The sequence below is a fragment of the Penicillium canariense genome (genome assembly GCF_028826845.1).
Source record: "Penicillium canariense strain IBT 26290 chromosome Unknown utg000003l_segment0_segment0, whole genome shotgun sequence".
In the NCBI taxonomy this organism is placed as follows: domain Eukaryota; kingdom Fungi; phylum Ascomycota; class Eurotiomycetes; order Eurotiales; family Aspergillaceae; genus Penicillium; species Penicillium canariense.
In genome coordinates this window covers 3,811,942-3,827,538 of record NW_026622730.1, presented here as the reverse complement: position 1 = coordinate 3,827,538, position 15,597 = coordinate 3,811,942, and the positions used below count along the sequence as shown (strand labels likewise).

The following is a 15,597-nucleotide window of genomic DNA, read 5'->3' as shown; positions in this document are numbered from 1 at the left end:
TGGACTATCTTGACGAGGAAAATATGTTGCGTGTGCCAGCATAGATCAAGATTATAGCTATCTTGACTCAGTGAGTAGAGCCAGTATATATTTACTCATAGTGTATTATTACTTTTCCTGGACTACCCGAACTACTATAGTTCTCTTACTCCGAGGAGGGTATGAAAGAGTAGGTAAAAAACATACATTAATAGAAGCAGATATCCAGTACGAAGAAAAGCAAACAAAGAGACCCAGCGTAGCTGTTAACTCAACTCATATTCTTCTCCTCTCCTGTTACTACTTCGGGCCATACAATACGCCTAAACAAAAATGCTGGTGGAGATAGCTATCCGGTCATATGTACAGCTGCCAGTGACTCGGGAAAGAGCCTCGGCAAGAGGACTGTCTACAGGCATAAGACACAAAATCAATCATCTAATCAATCGATCAATCAATCGACATTTACTGGCACGAAATCAATGGGCTAACGAAAGGAACACATCGACCAGAATATCGTGACAAATAATCGACAAGTACAAGCGAATCTCGTTTAATGGTGATGGTCCTCCTCGCCGACTCCAAACGCGCGGTAAAACTCGTCAGACATCTCGTATGGGATATGGCCCTCCGGCATCCGCAGCGCCTTGTACCCCTCTATATCGGTGATCATGGTCTCCTCGTGCCACTCCAGGATGGCGCCAAAGTCCCTGCACTTCTTGTTGATACTAAAGTCCGGGAAGGGGTGAAGCTGACCGCGCACCCAGGGCTGCGTGACGATGTCCAGCGTCGCGGCGCACATCAGGTTTTGCAGCACCACGTAGACGCAGTGATCGGTGTGGATGCGATGCAGCTCCGGGAACTCCCCCGTCGGATACTTGTCGAGGTAGTAGTATCGCCAGTGGACATCGCGGCGGATGGCATTCAGGCAGTGGATGGTGTGCAGGATGTCGAGCTCGGCGATGTGGGCGTCTGAACCAAAACCAAAGTCCTCGGTGAACCGGGCGGTCTTGGACGGGTCCTTGCCCAGCTTCACCACGTCGGCGCCCCTCATGACGTGCGGCACCAGACTGCCAATGCGCGCCCAGGCCTTATCCACTTCGGGCGACGGCGGGGCGCGGAAGATCGACGAGTCCATGTCTAGGAGGCTCCCATTGATTTTGACATCGCGGAGGGGGATGTGCAGTTGATCCAGATAGGGAGCTATATTCACATTTGGAAGTTGGTCGGTCGGCCGTGCTCATGGGGGGAAAAAAAGGGGTTTGAGGGGGTTTTTGTTTTGGGTGGAGGGGGGTTCGGCTTTGCGAAATCAAAGGGGCATAGGTAACTGCACCTACAGAAGAAATCCAATTCTTTTATCAATCCATTGTCCTTGTTCTCGCGGATGTCCTGCAACAATCGGTGGGATTTGAATAAGATCCACACTGAGATGAAGAAGAATATGAGGTTGATGGTGGTGGCTATCCGCCAGCACCGCGAGATGATGCTGCGAGTTTGATGGGCCTTGGGGTCCTTTTTGGCCTCCGGTTCCTCGGGCAAAAACCGCTGGTTCTCGCCCGAATCAGACGAGCCACGAGGGGGCGTAGCTATCAGATGGTTCATGATGTTAGCTCGGAGGTCTGGCATGGTGGTTGAAAAAGCAGTCGATGCAAGAAGTCAGAGAGTAAGGAAACTTAGTTGAGACCAAGATGCCGTCAGGTGGAGACAGAAGGTACGGTAGATCGCAGTGGAAGTCAGTTTGGAGGGGGAAAAGGGTTGATCCAAATACACAGATCGTGGTTTTGGAATTACAGTATAGCTACGGTAACGGGAAAGGTTGGAGGATCTCCCTTTATTTTTTTGGGGTTTTTTTAATTTTATTTTATACTGGCTAACTAACGCAATCCAGGGCCCAGCCGCTCACATGGTCGAGCTGGTCACCCCAAAAACAAAAGTAGTAAATGGGATTTTTCAGGTCACTATATATCAACACTGAGACGTTCATTTTACATGATTTTTGGAAAGATATTGTTTCTTAGCGCAAGAAATAGTGTACAGTTAGCTAAAATATAGGGTAAATGATTATTTACTTGCATTACCAAGTACATGCTCCGATCTAGTGATACCAAAATATATGTTGATATGGTAATACCCAAAACAGTTCTTGACCTGATAAACATACTTAATATGACGTACGAAGTACTAGGATATACCAAGGCCTTATTCTAAGCCTTGAGCGTTGAAAGATGAAGCTGTAATTTATCGCATCTACTATGTGATTCGGGGTGAGCGGCTCGACCGTGATTTACGTTACTGGCCGGTAGATCTCTATCTCAAACCCTACTATCCACGAGTAGTACATACAGTACTACGTGCTTATCTGTAAAGCGGCAGCTGTCATACCTAGGCTGAGATAAACAACCCTGTAGCTCATTGGATCGCTTGAATTCGACCATCACTGATACATCCATGTCTCCGTAATCCTTTGAGCACATCCTCCCCTAGGAGGCGCCACCGCATATCCTGACTTTAACCCCCATGGACCATAGATATCGATTGCTGGAGGGTTTACGTAAATGCGTGTCCAAGATAACTGAGATCTGGGAATAAGAAGACCGCGTGCGAGGCTGGGAAGATAAACTATATCATCCCCCCTGTCTTACCTCGTTTATCTTCCCGCATGCACGACTATTGTATGACCGACTTCTTCATGTGTTGAGAAACGAAAGGAAAAGCATCATACACCTTGGAGACCGTGTGCCGTCAACATTATCCCACACCAAATTATGGATATTCTTTTGTCTAGCTATCTACATGACGAGAAAGCGCGGGCTTCCACCGTCGAACCGAGCTTCCGGCACCGGCTTGCACTGACTCGCACCTGGGATATCCAGCCAGGCTCTCGAGTGCTTGATATCGGATGTGGGCAAGGCGAATCGAGCCTAGTTCTTGCCCTAATCAACGGCCCCCATGGCCGGATTGCGGGAATTGACACGGCTCCGCCGGATTATGGTGGACCGTACACTATCGAGCAATCGCAGAAGCACATCCAAGAGTCCGCACTAGGGGAGCGTATCGAGTTCCTCCGCGCTGACACGGCCAGTCTGTTTCTCCACTATGCGAGCACTGGTCCGTTCGATGCGGCCGTCTTGTGCCACTCGTTGTGGTATTTCCCGGACCCGGCAAGCATTGCCCATGTTTTCCAGCTTCTGGCCAACGCCAATGTACGCTATCTGTGTTTGGCGGAGTACGGGTTTCGCGCGTCCCGACCAGAACAGCGCCCGCATGTGCTCGCGGCGCGGGCGCAGGCCCAGTTCCATTCGCTGCGTAAGTCTGTCGCTACGGGGACGAGGGAGCCCAACGTACGCTCCGCTCTGACCCCGACTGAGCTGCTCGACGCTGCGGGCCAGTCTGGGTGGCGAGAGAAACGGTCCGGCTACATGCAACCTGATCCGCAGATAAGGGATGGGCAGTGGGAGGTGCAGTTTGTCTCCTCACGGCTCTTCCAGCAATGGATCCAGGAGGAAGACTTAGCCAACGAGGAGTCTATGAGTGCCGCCATCCGGGAAGTCGAGCAATCCACCCAGGAATTGCGAGCGAGGGGAGTCACCCAGTGGGAGACCATGGATGTCTTCTGGGCGGTGCTGGAGTTGGATTTGTCTCATACATGATAGAATTATTCGTGTCTATTTACCACTTTTGGGAGGGGTTCATTGATTCACGCCTCTTTTGGGGCAAGGATAGTATGCCTAACCCACTCGATATAGCTGACATGAGATGTTTTGTTTATATCACGCATACCCATTGAATGAACTCGTTGATTGGGCAATCGTAGATAAGCCTCGTGCAGAGTATATAAGCTAAAGTGGATTACCACTACCCCAACCGATTTTCTGGTGCACCAACGGTGTCCAGTTGCTAAGGAAAGCCTGGCGCCTCTTCCTATCCAAATCTGGTTAGTATGCTTCCACTAGCTCCCATGCATGCATTGCAGTCAACCATCCTGGATCAGGGGGGAAGCGATGTGGAGGTAGACCTCGACACGGCCCGCCCATGGGCCGAAGACCTTAGCCCACGGCCCGACCATGGGCCGACCACCTGGGCCGCGTGGCCCGCGCTTATAACCCGCTATGGGCGGTCGGGGCTAGCCCATTTTGGGCGGCATGTGGCCGTATCGAGGTCTATGTGGGGGTGCCGCAGTAGGATGGGCACGGCTAATTGATCGACCTATTGGTTCCACGGCCTTCCGCTCTATCTGATAGTATGTTATCTTGCGGGAACGGCCCACTTTCCTTTCCTTCCCCAAAGATTGTTGTAAACAGCATGTTGGCCTAGTACAATTGAATCAATTCTGCTACAGCCCTTCACACACTAGTTCCCTACATGCGTTGTCGGCTATCCTGGGTCCTGATCACTTAATCGTCACAATAGGAATGTCTGCTGTTTCCGATTAAGGCAAGGTCTAATACTACTACTGCTGCATGAATTCAGGTAGAGTCTCGGACAAATAGTGTATGGAGTGACTCATCGAAGGATTCCAGGTAATTATTTGGGCTAGTTCAATCCCTGTCCGCTAAGACATCCTACCTGAAGTGGCAGATCCTGCACTCGGGGAAGTACGTAAGATAATATACTGAATATAATAGGCGGTAGGGTAGAAATTAGGACGTCTGGTTGAAGTGATGCTAGGGGTGCGAAGAAAAAGAAGAGGGGCGTTAGGGGAGCGTTCGGTATGATAATGGTAGTAAATTATAGAGTCTCTTGACATGGCCATTACAGGGAATCTGACCCCCTACAGTACCATGGTGTCAGAGCAACAAATGACGGTATAGACTAAGAATGTTGCCTATAGTGAATTTTTGGTCTAGTGGTTATTTTGCCTAGGATTTGGCCCTATTCTATGTACTGAGGGTGGAGAGGTTTCGCCATAATAACGCACTTACGCAGCAAATCTGACCCCCATGCAGTATATGCACCGTGTACCTTAGCCATCCATAGGGTATTTCAACCTGCCCTATGATATTCGTTTTTCCTTAATCAATCAACCTTTTGCATCCAAGATTGGTTCCGCATGGTCCTATCCTCGATCCAATTTGCCTACTAGGATTACTGGCTATTATTGTCGCAGCCTGCTCCGACACTTATCAACATCGTTTGTTACCTTTCCCAATTTTCCAGTAACAAAGTCAACGCCTTCATTCACCCTCCATTGATTCTTCCCTAATCTCTGATTTCTCCTGATCATTCCCTGACAACGCCCCCAAAATCTCCCATCTTTTCAATGTACAGAATGGAACCGAGCTACGACCGAGTGTCCTCGAGTGAAGATGGGCTCGATGAGCCCAAGAAGCGCCCCGAGCCTCAAAGACTGCGGCCCTGGGCCCGGAATATCCTCCTCTTATCCTGTCTCGCGAGTGCCCTGACGGGTGCAGTTTTTGGGTCCATCTCCTCGACATTGACCACCTCAGCGGTCAGTCATTTCCATGTCAACGTCAACGACGCCCACGCATCCGACCTGTCTCCTTCATCGGTGGTAGAACCCGTCAGCGTTGAAGCGGCGGATTTCATGCTCGACTGCGGCGACACCCCGGCCAAGGCGCGAGCCCAAGGGTGCATCTTTGACACTATGCTGCAACTCTGGGTGCCCCCAGCGTGCCTGGATTCCAAGCTCACCGAGCGATTTGTGGCCGAGGGCAATTGGACATGGTACGCCGACAAAAAGGCCCAGCATCCTATCCCCTATGAGGTGCTGAGCCGCGGCGACCATCAGGTCGCATTTGCGGCGGACAACTACCATCGATCGCACTGCTACTATACCTGGGAGGTGCTGGTGCGCGCCCTCCGCAACCACAGCCCGATCATGGAGGAGATGATTTCCTACGACCACGTCATGCACTGTCGGATGGCTGGCTTGCTGCCCATGGAATATGACAAGACCGTGGCAGTGGAGATTCATCCGGGATACACCAAATGTGCGCCCTATAGCACTTGGATTCGAAATCTTCCGGAAGACAAGCATTCGTCCCTAGAGTAGGGGACTACGAGGTTGCCACAAGTCTATCAAACCTGTCATTTAGAGTGGCTTCTTCTCTTTTTTTTTCATTTCATTTTTTATTTTGTTTTTGATCTCATATAGTTTTGTTACTGTAAGGGTCAGCTACGCAAAGCACGACCCAACACATATTCTGTCGGTCCACTGTCTATAGTCTCTCTTGCGAGTTGGTTAATTTTCCCGAATACTACACTCAGCTTCATCCTTAAGCCGATCCGATTATCGGAGAAAAACGTCCGTCGTAGAAATTGTGATTGCAAAAACTCCCTCCACCCACATTTTCCAACTAGATGCTAGCAATCACGCAATTACGGAGCACAGGATGTATTTCCTCCTTTGTGGACCATGCTTTACAGGGTTTCTGCTCAGGGCCAAACATGGCTTCCCAATCCTGGATTAGGCCACGCCTCCAAAAGTACCGAGTGTGCCATTTCAGTTATCTTTCGCTATATTACCACTAAGATCCGTTGAGTTCGGCCACATACACCTATTAGGATTAGACCTGCTGAGGGGAGGGGCTCGGGGGCACCTGTATGCTTGAAGCCCGACCTTTTTTCGCTCATGCATGGCTACAGTGGCCCCCAAAACACTATCAACAGACTCCATAAGAGACTATTAAATACATGACATAGTTAGCACTAGTATGATAAGTGATTATTCAAACCATTGACAAGTGGAAGAGTAGGTGTTTTGGTAGTTTGGGGTAGGTTCTTACCGGACACATACGGATCTCTCCTCTATAAAAGGGCGCCTGCATCCCACCGTGCAGTTCTCTTTTCTCCAAAATCAACAACAATCCAGTTCTCTCTACTATCTATTCTCATCTCAAGATCCTCCTTTGAGGGAACAACTCTCCACTCCACTCCCACACCGCGTTCATCAAGTTGAAGACCATCTCATCTATCATCCAAGATGTATCACAGCAAGATCCTGATCGGCGCTCTTGCCCTGCTGGTGTCGACCGCGCTCGCGCGCCCGGCCGGTAGTGAAGTCGTTGCCCGTGATGCTGCGAAGCAGTACTTCCACTCCGTGTCTGACGTGCTCGACAAGCGCGACCCCGAGGCTGCGAAGCAGTACTTCCACTCTGTCTGACGTGCTCGATAAGCGTGACCCCGAGGCTGCCAAGCAGTACTTCCACTCCGTGTCTGACGTGCTCGACAAGCGTGACCCCGAGGCTGCGAAGCAGTACTTCCACTCTGTGTCTGACGTGCTCGACAAGCGCGACCCCGAGGCTGCGAAGCAGTACTTCCACTCTGTGTCTGACGTGCTCGACAAGCGCGACCCCGAGGCTGCGAAGCAGTACTTCCACTCTGTGTCTGACGTGCTCGATAAGCGTGACCCCGAGGCTGCGAAGCAGTACTTCCACTCTGTGTCCGACGTGCTGGACTAAACATAGCACGTATGCCTCTTGTAGAGTTGAGCTGTGAAAGCCCTGAGCACTAAGCTCGCGAACGCTCGAACATCTCACTCCCTTATGCCACTCATGTTTTGAGACCATATCTGTTTTCGATTTCTTTCTCGTTTGTGGTAGCTAGCTAGCTAGCATATTCTGGAATAGTGGCACAAATGCAAGACGCTTGATATAGAAATTCCGTCGGATATATCAAGCAGATAGAATTGTAGGCAAGAGTCTTATTCTGCTTTGGGTATAACAAGTTGGCTGGCTGGCTGGCTCTTAATAGCCTAAAGTTGTAAGTGGCCATCGATGGTTCAGTACAAAAACAATCATAAAATTCCGTGCCTGACTACACCCAAGGAAACCGCATTATCTTCACAACCAAGAACGGCGCGCAAGCGCCTGATCTCGTTACTGCTACGGCCGATGATGTCTGTGGTAGCGCAGAGGGCTTTACCTTTAACGTTACGGGGCTTGAAAAAGTATCTGTAATGAGTCCGGATAACCCGAGGGCAAGGATTCTGTGACTACATGTGCGGTTGTAGCGCCGATGTCTCCGACGTATCGTCCGAACCCGTATACGGCATAGTTAAATGCGACAGGGGCATCAAGTATTTCTCTAGCGCTTACGACTGTAGTTTATGGGTTACCCTCTTCGGGGGTGAGCTACCTAGCTAACAGTGTAGGGAGCCTAAAAAATTAATTAGGAGGACTGATGTAGGCGGTAGTAACTTTTGGCTGGCTCCTATACTCTCTTATCGTAACTATAGTTAATCTAAAAGTATGAATAAGCAGGTTTGTGTATACCAAGACCTTAATTTCATGCAAGAATGGTTTTTGTTGAGAATAGGGAATTGTAGTGGTTAGTGGTTTAGTTGCGCTTTGGTTTTTAGGGGCAAGGTTTGCCCCTAAGGTTTGCTCCTAATTGTGGTTTTTGATGTAGTCTAGTCGTAGGCGCTACAATTAAGCTTGGGTAGAGATCCTAAATAGCCTCCGGAAGTTATAATACGCTCGTGAAGACCTCTAGCGGAGGCGATAATCCCTTAGTATCGCGGGTGAAGTGTAGGTATACTTATATAGTTAGGCCTATTCTGATACTGCTGAAGACGGCCTGAATAAGTAGAACTAGCCTAAAGAGGTAGTATATTACGTCCCTAAAGCTATAACTTATAGATTATTTATATAGAGTAGGGAGGTATTATATAAACGCTATATCTAGTTAATAAAAATGCTAAAAAGTACAAGATTCTCGCCTGGTTTATACTACTAGTACCGAAAAGTTCTATCTTAATACGATCGGCTCCTACGCCCTTCTCCTTAAGAGCCGCCTAGATATCTATTATAAATTAACTAGGACTATAGATATGTGTCGCACAAAATATGGGGCATAATACCGCTAGACCAAAAAAGCACCATGGGCGGCATTCTTAGTCTATACAGTTATTTCTTGTTCTGACATAATGTATTAGGAGCCCCATTTCAAATATGCCTTTCTGATATCTTCTCTAAGGAAGATGTGATTATTGAGATATGATATTGTAATTTGTTGCACTTACTATGCATTTTGGGGTGGGGCGGCGTAAGCGGGAGCACGTTAGTTTAGCGGCTTTCAGCTGACCAGCACCCCCCTTCTTACTTTAGTTCGTTGAGTAGATTTAATCGATCCTCATTCATCTACCTTATCAGTTCTTCGGATGTTGCCAGTAACCGATCGATTTCACCTTTCTCCGCCAAGTCAAAGCAGACACGTCTATACCCCTTAAATCTCTTATACCCCCACCCGCAGACTATCAAACCAACAAGGATGGACATCTCAAAATGGACCACTGGCCTGAGCTGGGTCGGCCTCGCCGCTCTTTCCTATCTGGGGTTCAATATCACCCGTCAAGCAACCGTCTACCTCCTCCCTTGCAGATTATCACGATACAACCGCAGCGGTGCGAACTGGGCTCTGGTCACGGGCGCCACAGACGGAATCGGATTCGGCTTCTGTGAGGAGCTCTGCGCGCGCGGATTCAACGTGATCTTACACGGACGCAACCGTGAGAAGCTCGAGAGGCGCATGCGAGAGTTAGGCACCGCATTCCCAGAGTACAAGACAGGGATTGTCGTCCTTGATGTTGTGGGCGCGAGCGAAGCCGGTTGACGGTGTTGCACAGCAGGCCCGTGGCATTATTGGCGCCCAGGGCAAGTTGACTGTGCTGGTCAACAATGTTGGTGGAGAGATGAGGTCGCCTACGACCCTAGATGCATACACGTATGCAGAGGTGGATGCGACGATCGACAGAAATGCGAGGTTCATGACGCATATCACACGGGCGCTACTGCCGCTTTTGTCGGAGGGACCGGGCAGGTCTGGACTCGTGCTGAATGTCTCGGCTATTTCCCAGTACGGGATGCCGTATATTAGTGTTTATTCTGCGACGAAGGGGTTCGTGGACTCGTTTACGCGCGCGCTGGAGGCAGAATGCAACGCCGAGCAGCGCGGCGTGGATGTAATTGGTCTGCGGGCGAGACAAGTGAAGACAGCCAGATTTGATGTTGAGACTAACCTATTCGTGCCGCTTGCGCGCCCATTTGCAAAAGCAGGTTTGGACCGGGTTGGATGCGGAAAGGTCATCGTGTGGGCATATTTCTGGCATTGGGTGCAGGGGATTTCTTTCGACATCCTGCCGCGGTGGATGTTGATGCACATCACTTCGAAGAAGCTGATGGCCCTGAAAAAGAAAGAGGAGAAGGCGTTCAAGAGCCAGTGAGGAAGCCTGATAATGATATTTGTATTTCTACGAGCGGTTTTTCCCAATTTACACTCCCAACCAAGCATTAGCTCACTTTATCTGCAAGAACAAAAAATAAACAGAAGTGACAGCAGAAAAGAATGAGGATACAGTATTAATAGTCTAGAAGCCAGCCGGGGCCCGTGCCTGGTCATTAGGGCCGTGCAAACCCTTGCCCAAATTCTCAACGCACTCGGTTTGCCAATTTTTCGGGGTGAACTTGTCAACGATCTCCTTGAAGGCGTCTAGCGTGCAGAAGCTGTCGTCGCCGGGGAGGTGATTCTCAGCCTTGACTGCGCAGCCGGGGATGCGCACGGGCCGGTCGTTGTAGCGGATACGGACGTAGTGCTTGCGCAAAACATCGCGAGTCTCCTCGGGGAAAGACAGGACGGGGGTGCGAGCAGTCTCAGACGGGGCCGGTTGCTTGGGCGCAGACTTGCCACCACTAAAGAGGGACGAGAGGACACCGGGCTTCCTCGCGGCAACGGGCGGGTTAGAGAATTCCTCAAGCATGTTGCCGGCATCAACAGTGGTGCTGGGAGCCTGCGAGAACAGCTCAATGGCGATGGAGGAGGTGAAAGGCGGCCACGACTCATCTTGGAAACCGCCGACGCTGGACAAGATAGCTGCAAGAGTGGTATCGTGGCATCCGCTCATGGCAAATTTGATAGGCTTACCAGCTTCCGGAATGCCAGACCCAGATGCGGAGCTCTCGCTACGCCAGCCACCATCCACAGCGGTGCTCACCATACGGTCGATAACGTCACCCATCAAAGCACCGATACCGAGCTTCCGGTATTCGCTGCTCTCATTGTAGCCGGCAAACCATTCTTCAACAGCAATCCGGTCAACGATAAGACGGCCCTTCTTGTCGTAGAACTCTGAAGGGAGCTTAGTAGCTGGGCCGTGGGCGTCAGTAGCGTTGATAGTGTCCATGATACCCGAGAGACGGGGATGAGCATCCACGGCCACCCTGGGCGAGGCTTCGGGCATATACTTGGACCAGAGTTTGTTCAGGTAGTCCATCTGCTCAGAGTCATTCCCTAATATGAATTAAATCATTAGCTATGACACAAAAATGACCCGACGAGACATCTAGCTTACATCGAGCTGCAGCGCGGTCGGCAAAGAGGCGTGCAAGCTGTCGGAAACGACGACAGTTACCCTCATTAGGGAACAATGTCTCCTCTGACACAGAGCGGGCGACGATCACTGGCGGTGGGAAATCCTGTGTGCGCGCACTAGTCGGGTACATGCCCCAGAAAGCCTGCTGTAGAGACTCGAGAGCGCGGGGGATCGGCGTCGCACGCAGGTACATGTCCTCCGTATCGGACTTGATCTTGGGCATAAAGCCGAGCTGGTCGACGTAGAGGTGGCGCAGGCGAGTTCCCAGCGCATAAGTTGTTTCGCGCCCCTTATCAGTGAGTTCGCCATGCTGGCTTTACGGCCGTTAGTCTATTTCCAGCTGCACTTGGAGCCCGCTCTCGCGCTATGAAACTGACCACATCGCCTCGATTTCATTGCCGGGACCCGCGGCAACAACTGACTCGTCGTTGTTTCCAAACGCCTCCATCTTCCGGCGCCATTGGAACCCATTCCATGAGGAGAGCTCTTTGTTGCTAGCAGCCATCTGGACCATGCGTCTAGCCACCCCGCAATAAGGCCAATCTATACCCGTCAAATCAGTTCATTGATCGATTATAAGGTTAGGATAGGATAGAGAGGGCGTACATGGACTCAGGCCTGTCTTCACAGCGTATTAGCAATCACTCAACAAATTAGAAGTAGCTCGAGAGAAGACGGAAGGACATACATTTTGAAATCGCGATGAAACGGGGGTACGTTCGCCTGCCACCAAAATTAGACCCTTCTCAAACTCCATTGGGGCATGCTTGGGTCAAACCATACCATGACGCAAGAACTGCCGGGATGTGATAGTTAGCTACTGCAGCTCCGCCCGAGAGATTGCGGATTCCGTGACTCACCACCTGCACCAATTGCAGCTTCAGGTTTTTCGGATATAGCCGCTCGAGCTCCTCAGGGGAGTAGGGCTCACGGGGGGTGAGGGTCGTCATTGCCGGGCGTCGCGTCGATGAGTCGGAGAGACGGTCGGGCTTGGAGATGACATGGCTGGGTCGTGGGGCGGTGAGGGGGTTGGCGTGCACATTGGTGGGGCGTGGGGGTGATGTGGATCTAGACGGTTCAAGTATAATTTGTACTCGTACTCCGTACTGCCTGAAGATAAATAGTGAGGGATGAGGGAGAGCTCTATTGTTCGAATTTTCAATCTCATTGTTGATTGGATGTTGGGCGTTCGATTTTGCTTTTTCGCGCCTGTAGTTGGGATTGTTATAGATTTGGCTGTGCCGAGGTACCATCATTAGCCCCCACGCTCACATTTTCTACAAGCATGTACACCGGATCACGTCTGGCAACTCTTGGTGGTCTCCTTCCGATCTCGTGCTCGCCCCCTCACCGCTTTTGCTCACTACGTCCCTGATCAACCTGAGCTACTCAATGATTATGAAGTAATCGACCTGATTTACTCACTGAGTCTGATCTGAGTATCCCGATTTGCTCACTAAGCCTGACCTAGGTGAGCATCCCGGTTTACTTACTACTGTAAGCTCGTCTAGAGAGGAGTGACCTGAGTAAGCAGGCTTAATAAAACGCGATATACTACAGTAGCTCGACCACTACACATTTGTTTTCCTTCTAGTTAATGTCTCCTATTCTACTAATAAAGAGATAGCGTTGTGAATTTGCTACTGATTTGGCGATCATTCCCTTTATAAGCATAGGATATATGTAATGAATATTATTTCAATTAGATTTTTGTCTAACTTAGATTAAACGCTCTTAGGAGCATTCTCTGTTATCCCTAATATATTAGTCAGGTCTGGGGGAACTACAGAGGCAAATATGATGAGTGTTTCCTACATACACTATGAATCCTTTTTGTTAGGGACTATGAACGCCGTAATTACGTTACGTCTGGTACAGTGGCCGTTCATTACAAGTATTTGGAACACATTACTTCCGCCCACTAGCAGAAATATAAGTAGGGCATGTAGCATGTTCCAAATACTAATGAACGCCGACTGTACAGAACGGCCACTGTACAGTGGCCGTGCATTGGTATCTACACTATGGTACTTCCGCCTTACACCGCCATTTCTCTACCTCCAGCACTACTTCACCAGCACTACTTCACCAGCACACACCCTCCGCACTAATGCATTATTATCAAGATTACACAACACTTTTGCCCCATTTTCTCTATCCTCCGTCTAGTAGTGCCTTATTGTATAGCGCAGGTTATGGTACGCTACTGCAAATACTTGTGAACTCTGACTGTACGTCACCACTATTAGGTTCCGCGCTAGTAAACCTAATATGACGCGTTCGATCGATCGATCGAAGTCAGTAGTTTAGATAGAGGGGACAGTCATCCGACTGTACCAAAACCGGCTTAACACTTACTCAGTCCAAAGTTCTTGCGAATGTAATTCGCGGGCGAGCTCAGGCACATAGTACATACTCGCTTGGGGAGTTAGAGGACAACTCTTGGCGCGAGCCTAGACCAACTCTCGAACTACGGTTCATTACTTAGACTGGTTCTCAGAATCTTGCGCGAACCCCGGGAAGCGAGGAGAACGAATGGTAAGCGAGATTCCGAGCCCAATAATTTTAGTCAATATCTCGTAAAATGACGGAGTCGACTTAATTATAAAGAAATTGTTTCAAGGCGATTGTCCTATTAATATGTTGCCAGAGTATCCGGCTCTAAAACAATGATTTAACTTCGAGGTTCTTCGAACTGGAACATACTTCAAGATGAAATTTGAGAAGATATTCCAAATCAGTGTATACTTGATTCTGACCTTGGTCTTGGGATCTTGCTGCGCACAAGGCCCTGCACCGCCAGACAATCATTGTCACTCAGACTGGATCCAAAACGATCAGCTCACCAAATGCGATTGTGACAAAGGATCTGCAACCTCTTGTCAGCCATGCGCTCTGGGAAACTGCAACGGCGATGATCTCACCTCTGCAAGCATGCTAATGCACTGCAACGAAGGCTGCACCGAAGCCAACTGGGGCTGCGACTCGTGTTACCTCTGGTTCGACTCGGTGTGCAACTGCGTGAGGACTGGAAATTGCGATTCTAGCGGTCCATGGATTCGGTTGAACGACGAGCTGCTGTCGACCACACAGCGGGTAGCGGGGATCCTGAACCTCAACTCTGAAGAGCCTTGGAGGTGGGGACAGACACTTTACAAGCGAGCGACACAGGCTCTGGCGCTCAATTCAGTGAGAACACGAAAACAGGAGCAAATCCACTTTCATATTTGTGATGGAAAGCTGCAACCCGGGGACCCTAAGTTTGTTCTAGGTGCTTTGAACTATGCAAATCATAAGTCTCTCGCCCCGGTCCCAGGCCATCCTCATTGGATGTGTCGGGTCCAGTCAACTGCGGGTGCTGATATCGATGATGTGACGGCTGATATCAAGACACAAACTGTGAAGGGTGGCGCCTGCAGCGATTTAGTCGGGGCCGCTGTCTTGACGGACTCTCACGATCGCACATGGGTGTGTCTCACTACAGGATTCGAATCAGCCCAGGGAGCCTTTTGCAAGTGAAGACGCTCAATTTGATATGTTCTCGCCTAAAAGTTCTTTGCGCTTACCTTTATGTACGGTTCTCGATGCTGTTTGATGGTAAACATTGTTTGCTTAGCCGAAAGAAAATGATAAGTGCGTAGTAACCTACTCGCGATTATCCGGAAAAGGACAGCTGTAGATCTGCTCGGCAGCCGTACTATTCAGCACGTGTGTCCACTTTCGCGGAAGAGACAATGCACATCGCGAAGTCAGTCTCATCGGTCATAAATGACCTCTTATTTAATCACAATAATCAACTTACTAGGGTGTGATAACAGAACACGTAATAGCAGAGTAAATTACTGTTTGAAGAGTAACGCTCGAGGAATATGCGAACATTGTATTTTGATATCTTTCCAAGGTGCTACAGTATTATGATTCGGAGAGTTTTCTTCTACCCACTTTCTCCGACATCTTACTCGATCGAGTGGCCTTTATGTTACCAGTAAATAAGGAACGTAGCTCCCCTACTTCTAGGTTACAAGGGTCTTTTGCCTCAATATAAGCCTTGAATATAATCCAGGGAGTAGCTAATGTCTAGGTGACAAAGTAAGTCTAATAGAGTAAATTTATTGTGAAGTGTACATGAGGGAATACAGAAGCGAACGTTCTTGTGTATCACTTTAGGAAATAAAATGCCCCGATCTCACTCGTATACCTGGTGTCCACTCCTATTACTTGCCGAGACATTTATTCAGAGACCAGGTTGAAATGGTTTGGCTTATGGAACTTGGGGTTGGTTTCGCGAA

At 49.5% G+C, this 15,597-nt stretch overlaps 7 protein-coding genes across 7 annotated transcripts; 5 read left to right on the top strand and 2 right to left on the bottom strand.

Annotated features, from left to right (window-relative positions):
* Window positions 1–532: 532 nt before the first annotated feature.
* N7482_006247 (oxidase ustYa family protein) lies at window positions 533–1,605 on the bottom strand (the record flags this gene model as incomplete). Its single annotated transcript, XM_056688372.1, has 2 exons — window positions 533–1,182; window positions 1,317–1,605. The coding sequence occupies 2 exons, from the start codon at window positions 1,603–1,605 to the stop codon at window positions 533–535; spliced, it is 939 nt and encodes a 312-aa protein (XP_056543927.1).
* A 1,139-nt stretch (window positions 1,606–2,744) lies between these two features.
* Window positions 2,745–3,629, top strand: N7482_006246 (class I SAM-dependent methyltransferase; the record flags this gene model as incomplete). Its single annotated transcript, XM_056688371.1, has 1 exon — window positions 2,745–3,629. The coding sequence occupies one exon, from the start codon at window positions 2,745–2,747 to the stop codon at window positions 3,627–3,629; it is 885 nt and encodes a 294-aa protein (XP_056543926.1).
* Window positions 3,630–5,239: 1,610 nt separating this feature from the next.
* N7482_006245 (uncharacterized protein) lies at window positions 5,240–5,992 on the top strand (the record flags this gene model as incomplete). The annotated part of the gene is made up of 1 exon (XM_056688370.1): window positions 5,240–5,992. One exon carries the CDS (start codon window positions 5,240–5,242, stop codon window positions 5,990–5,992), a length of 753 nt encoding a protein of 250 aa, XP_056543925.1.
* Window positions 5,993–6,922: 930 nt separating this feature from the next.
* On the top strand, window positions 6,923–7,400 carry N7482_006244 (uncharacterized protein; the record flags this gene model as incomplete). Its single annotated transcript, XM_056688369.1, has 2 exons — window positions 6,923–7,041; window positions 7,085–7,400. 2 exons carry the CDS (start codon window positions 6,923–6,925, stop codon window positions 7,398–7,400), a joined length of 435 nt encoding a protein of 144 aa, XP_056543924.1.
* A 1,810-nt stretch (window positions 7,401–9,210) lies between these two features.
* N7482_006243 (putative short chain dehydrogenase/reductase) lies at window positions 9,211–10,162 on the top strand (the record flags this gene model as incomplete). The annotated part of the gene is made up of 2 exons (XM_056688368.1): window positions 9,211–9,476; window positions 9,499–10,162. 2 exons carry the CDS (start codon window positions 9,211–9,213, stop codon window positions 10,160–10,162), a joined length of 930 nt encoding a protein of 309 aa, XP_056543923.1.
* Window positions 10,163–10,306: 144 nt separating this feature from the next.
* N7482_006242 (putative acid phosphatase) lies at window positions 10,307–12,258 on the bottom strand (the record flags this gene model as incomplete). The annotated part of the gene is made up of 7 exons (XM_056688367.1): window positions 10,307–11,226; window positions 11,288–11,622; window positions 11,686–11,851; window positions 11,915–11,930; window positions 11,997–12,031; window positions 12,092–12,104; window positions 12,169–12,258. 7 exons carry the CDS (start codon window positions 12,256–12,258, stop codon window positions 10,307–10,309), a joined length of 1,575 nt encoding a protein of 524 aa, XP_056543922.1.
* Window positions 12,259–14,248: 1,990 nt separating this feature from the next.
* On the top strand, window positions 14,249–14,827 carry N7482_006241 (uncharacterized protein; the record flags this gene model as incomplete). The annotated part of the gene is made up of 1 exon (XM_056688366.1): window positions 14,249–14,827. The coding sequence occupies one exon, from the start codon at window positions 14,249–14,251 to the stop codon at window positions 14,825–14,827; it is 579 nt and encodes a 192-aa protein (XP_056543921.1).
* Window positions 14,828–15,597: the final 770 nt, after the last annotated feature.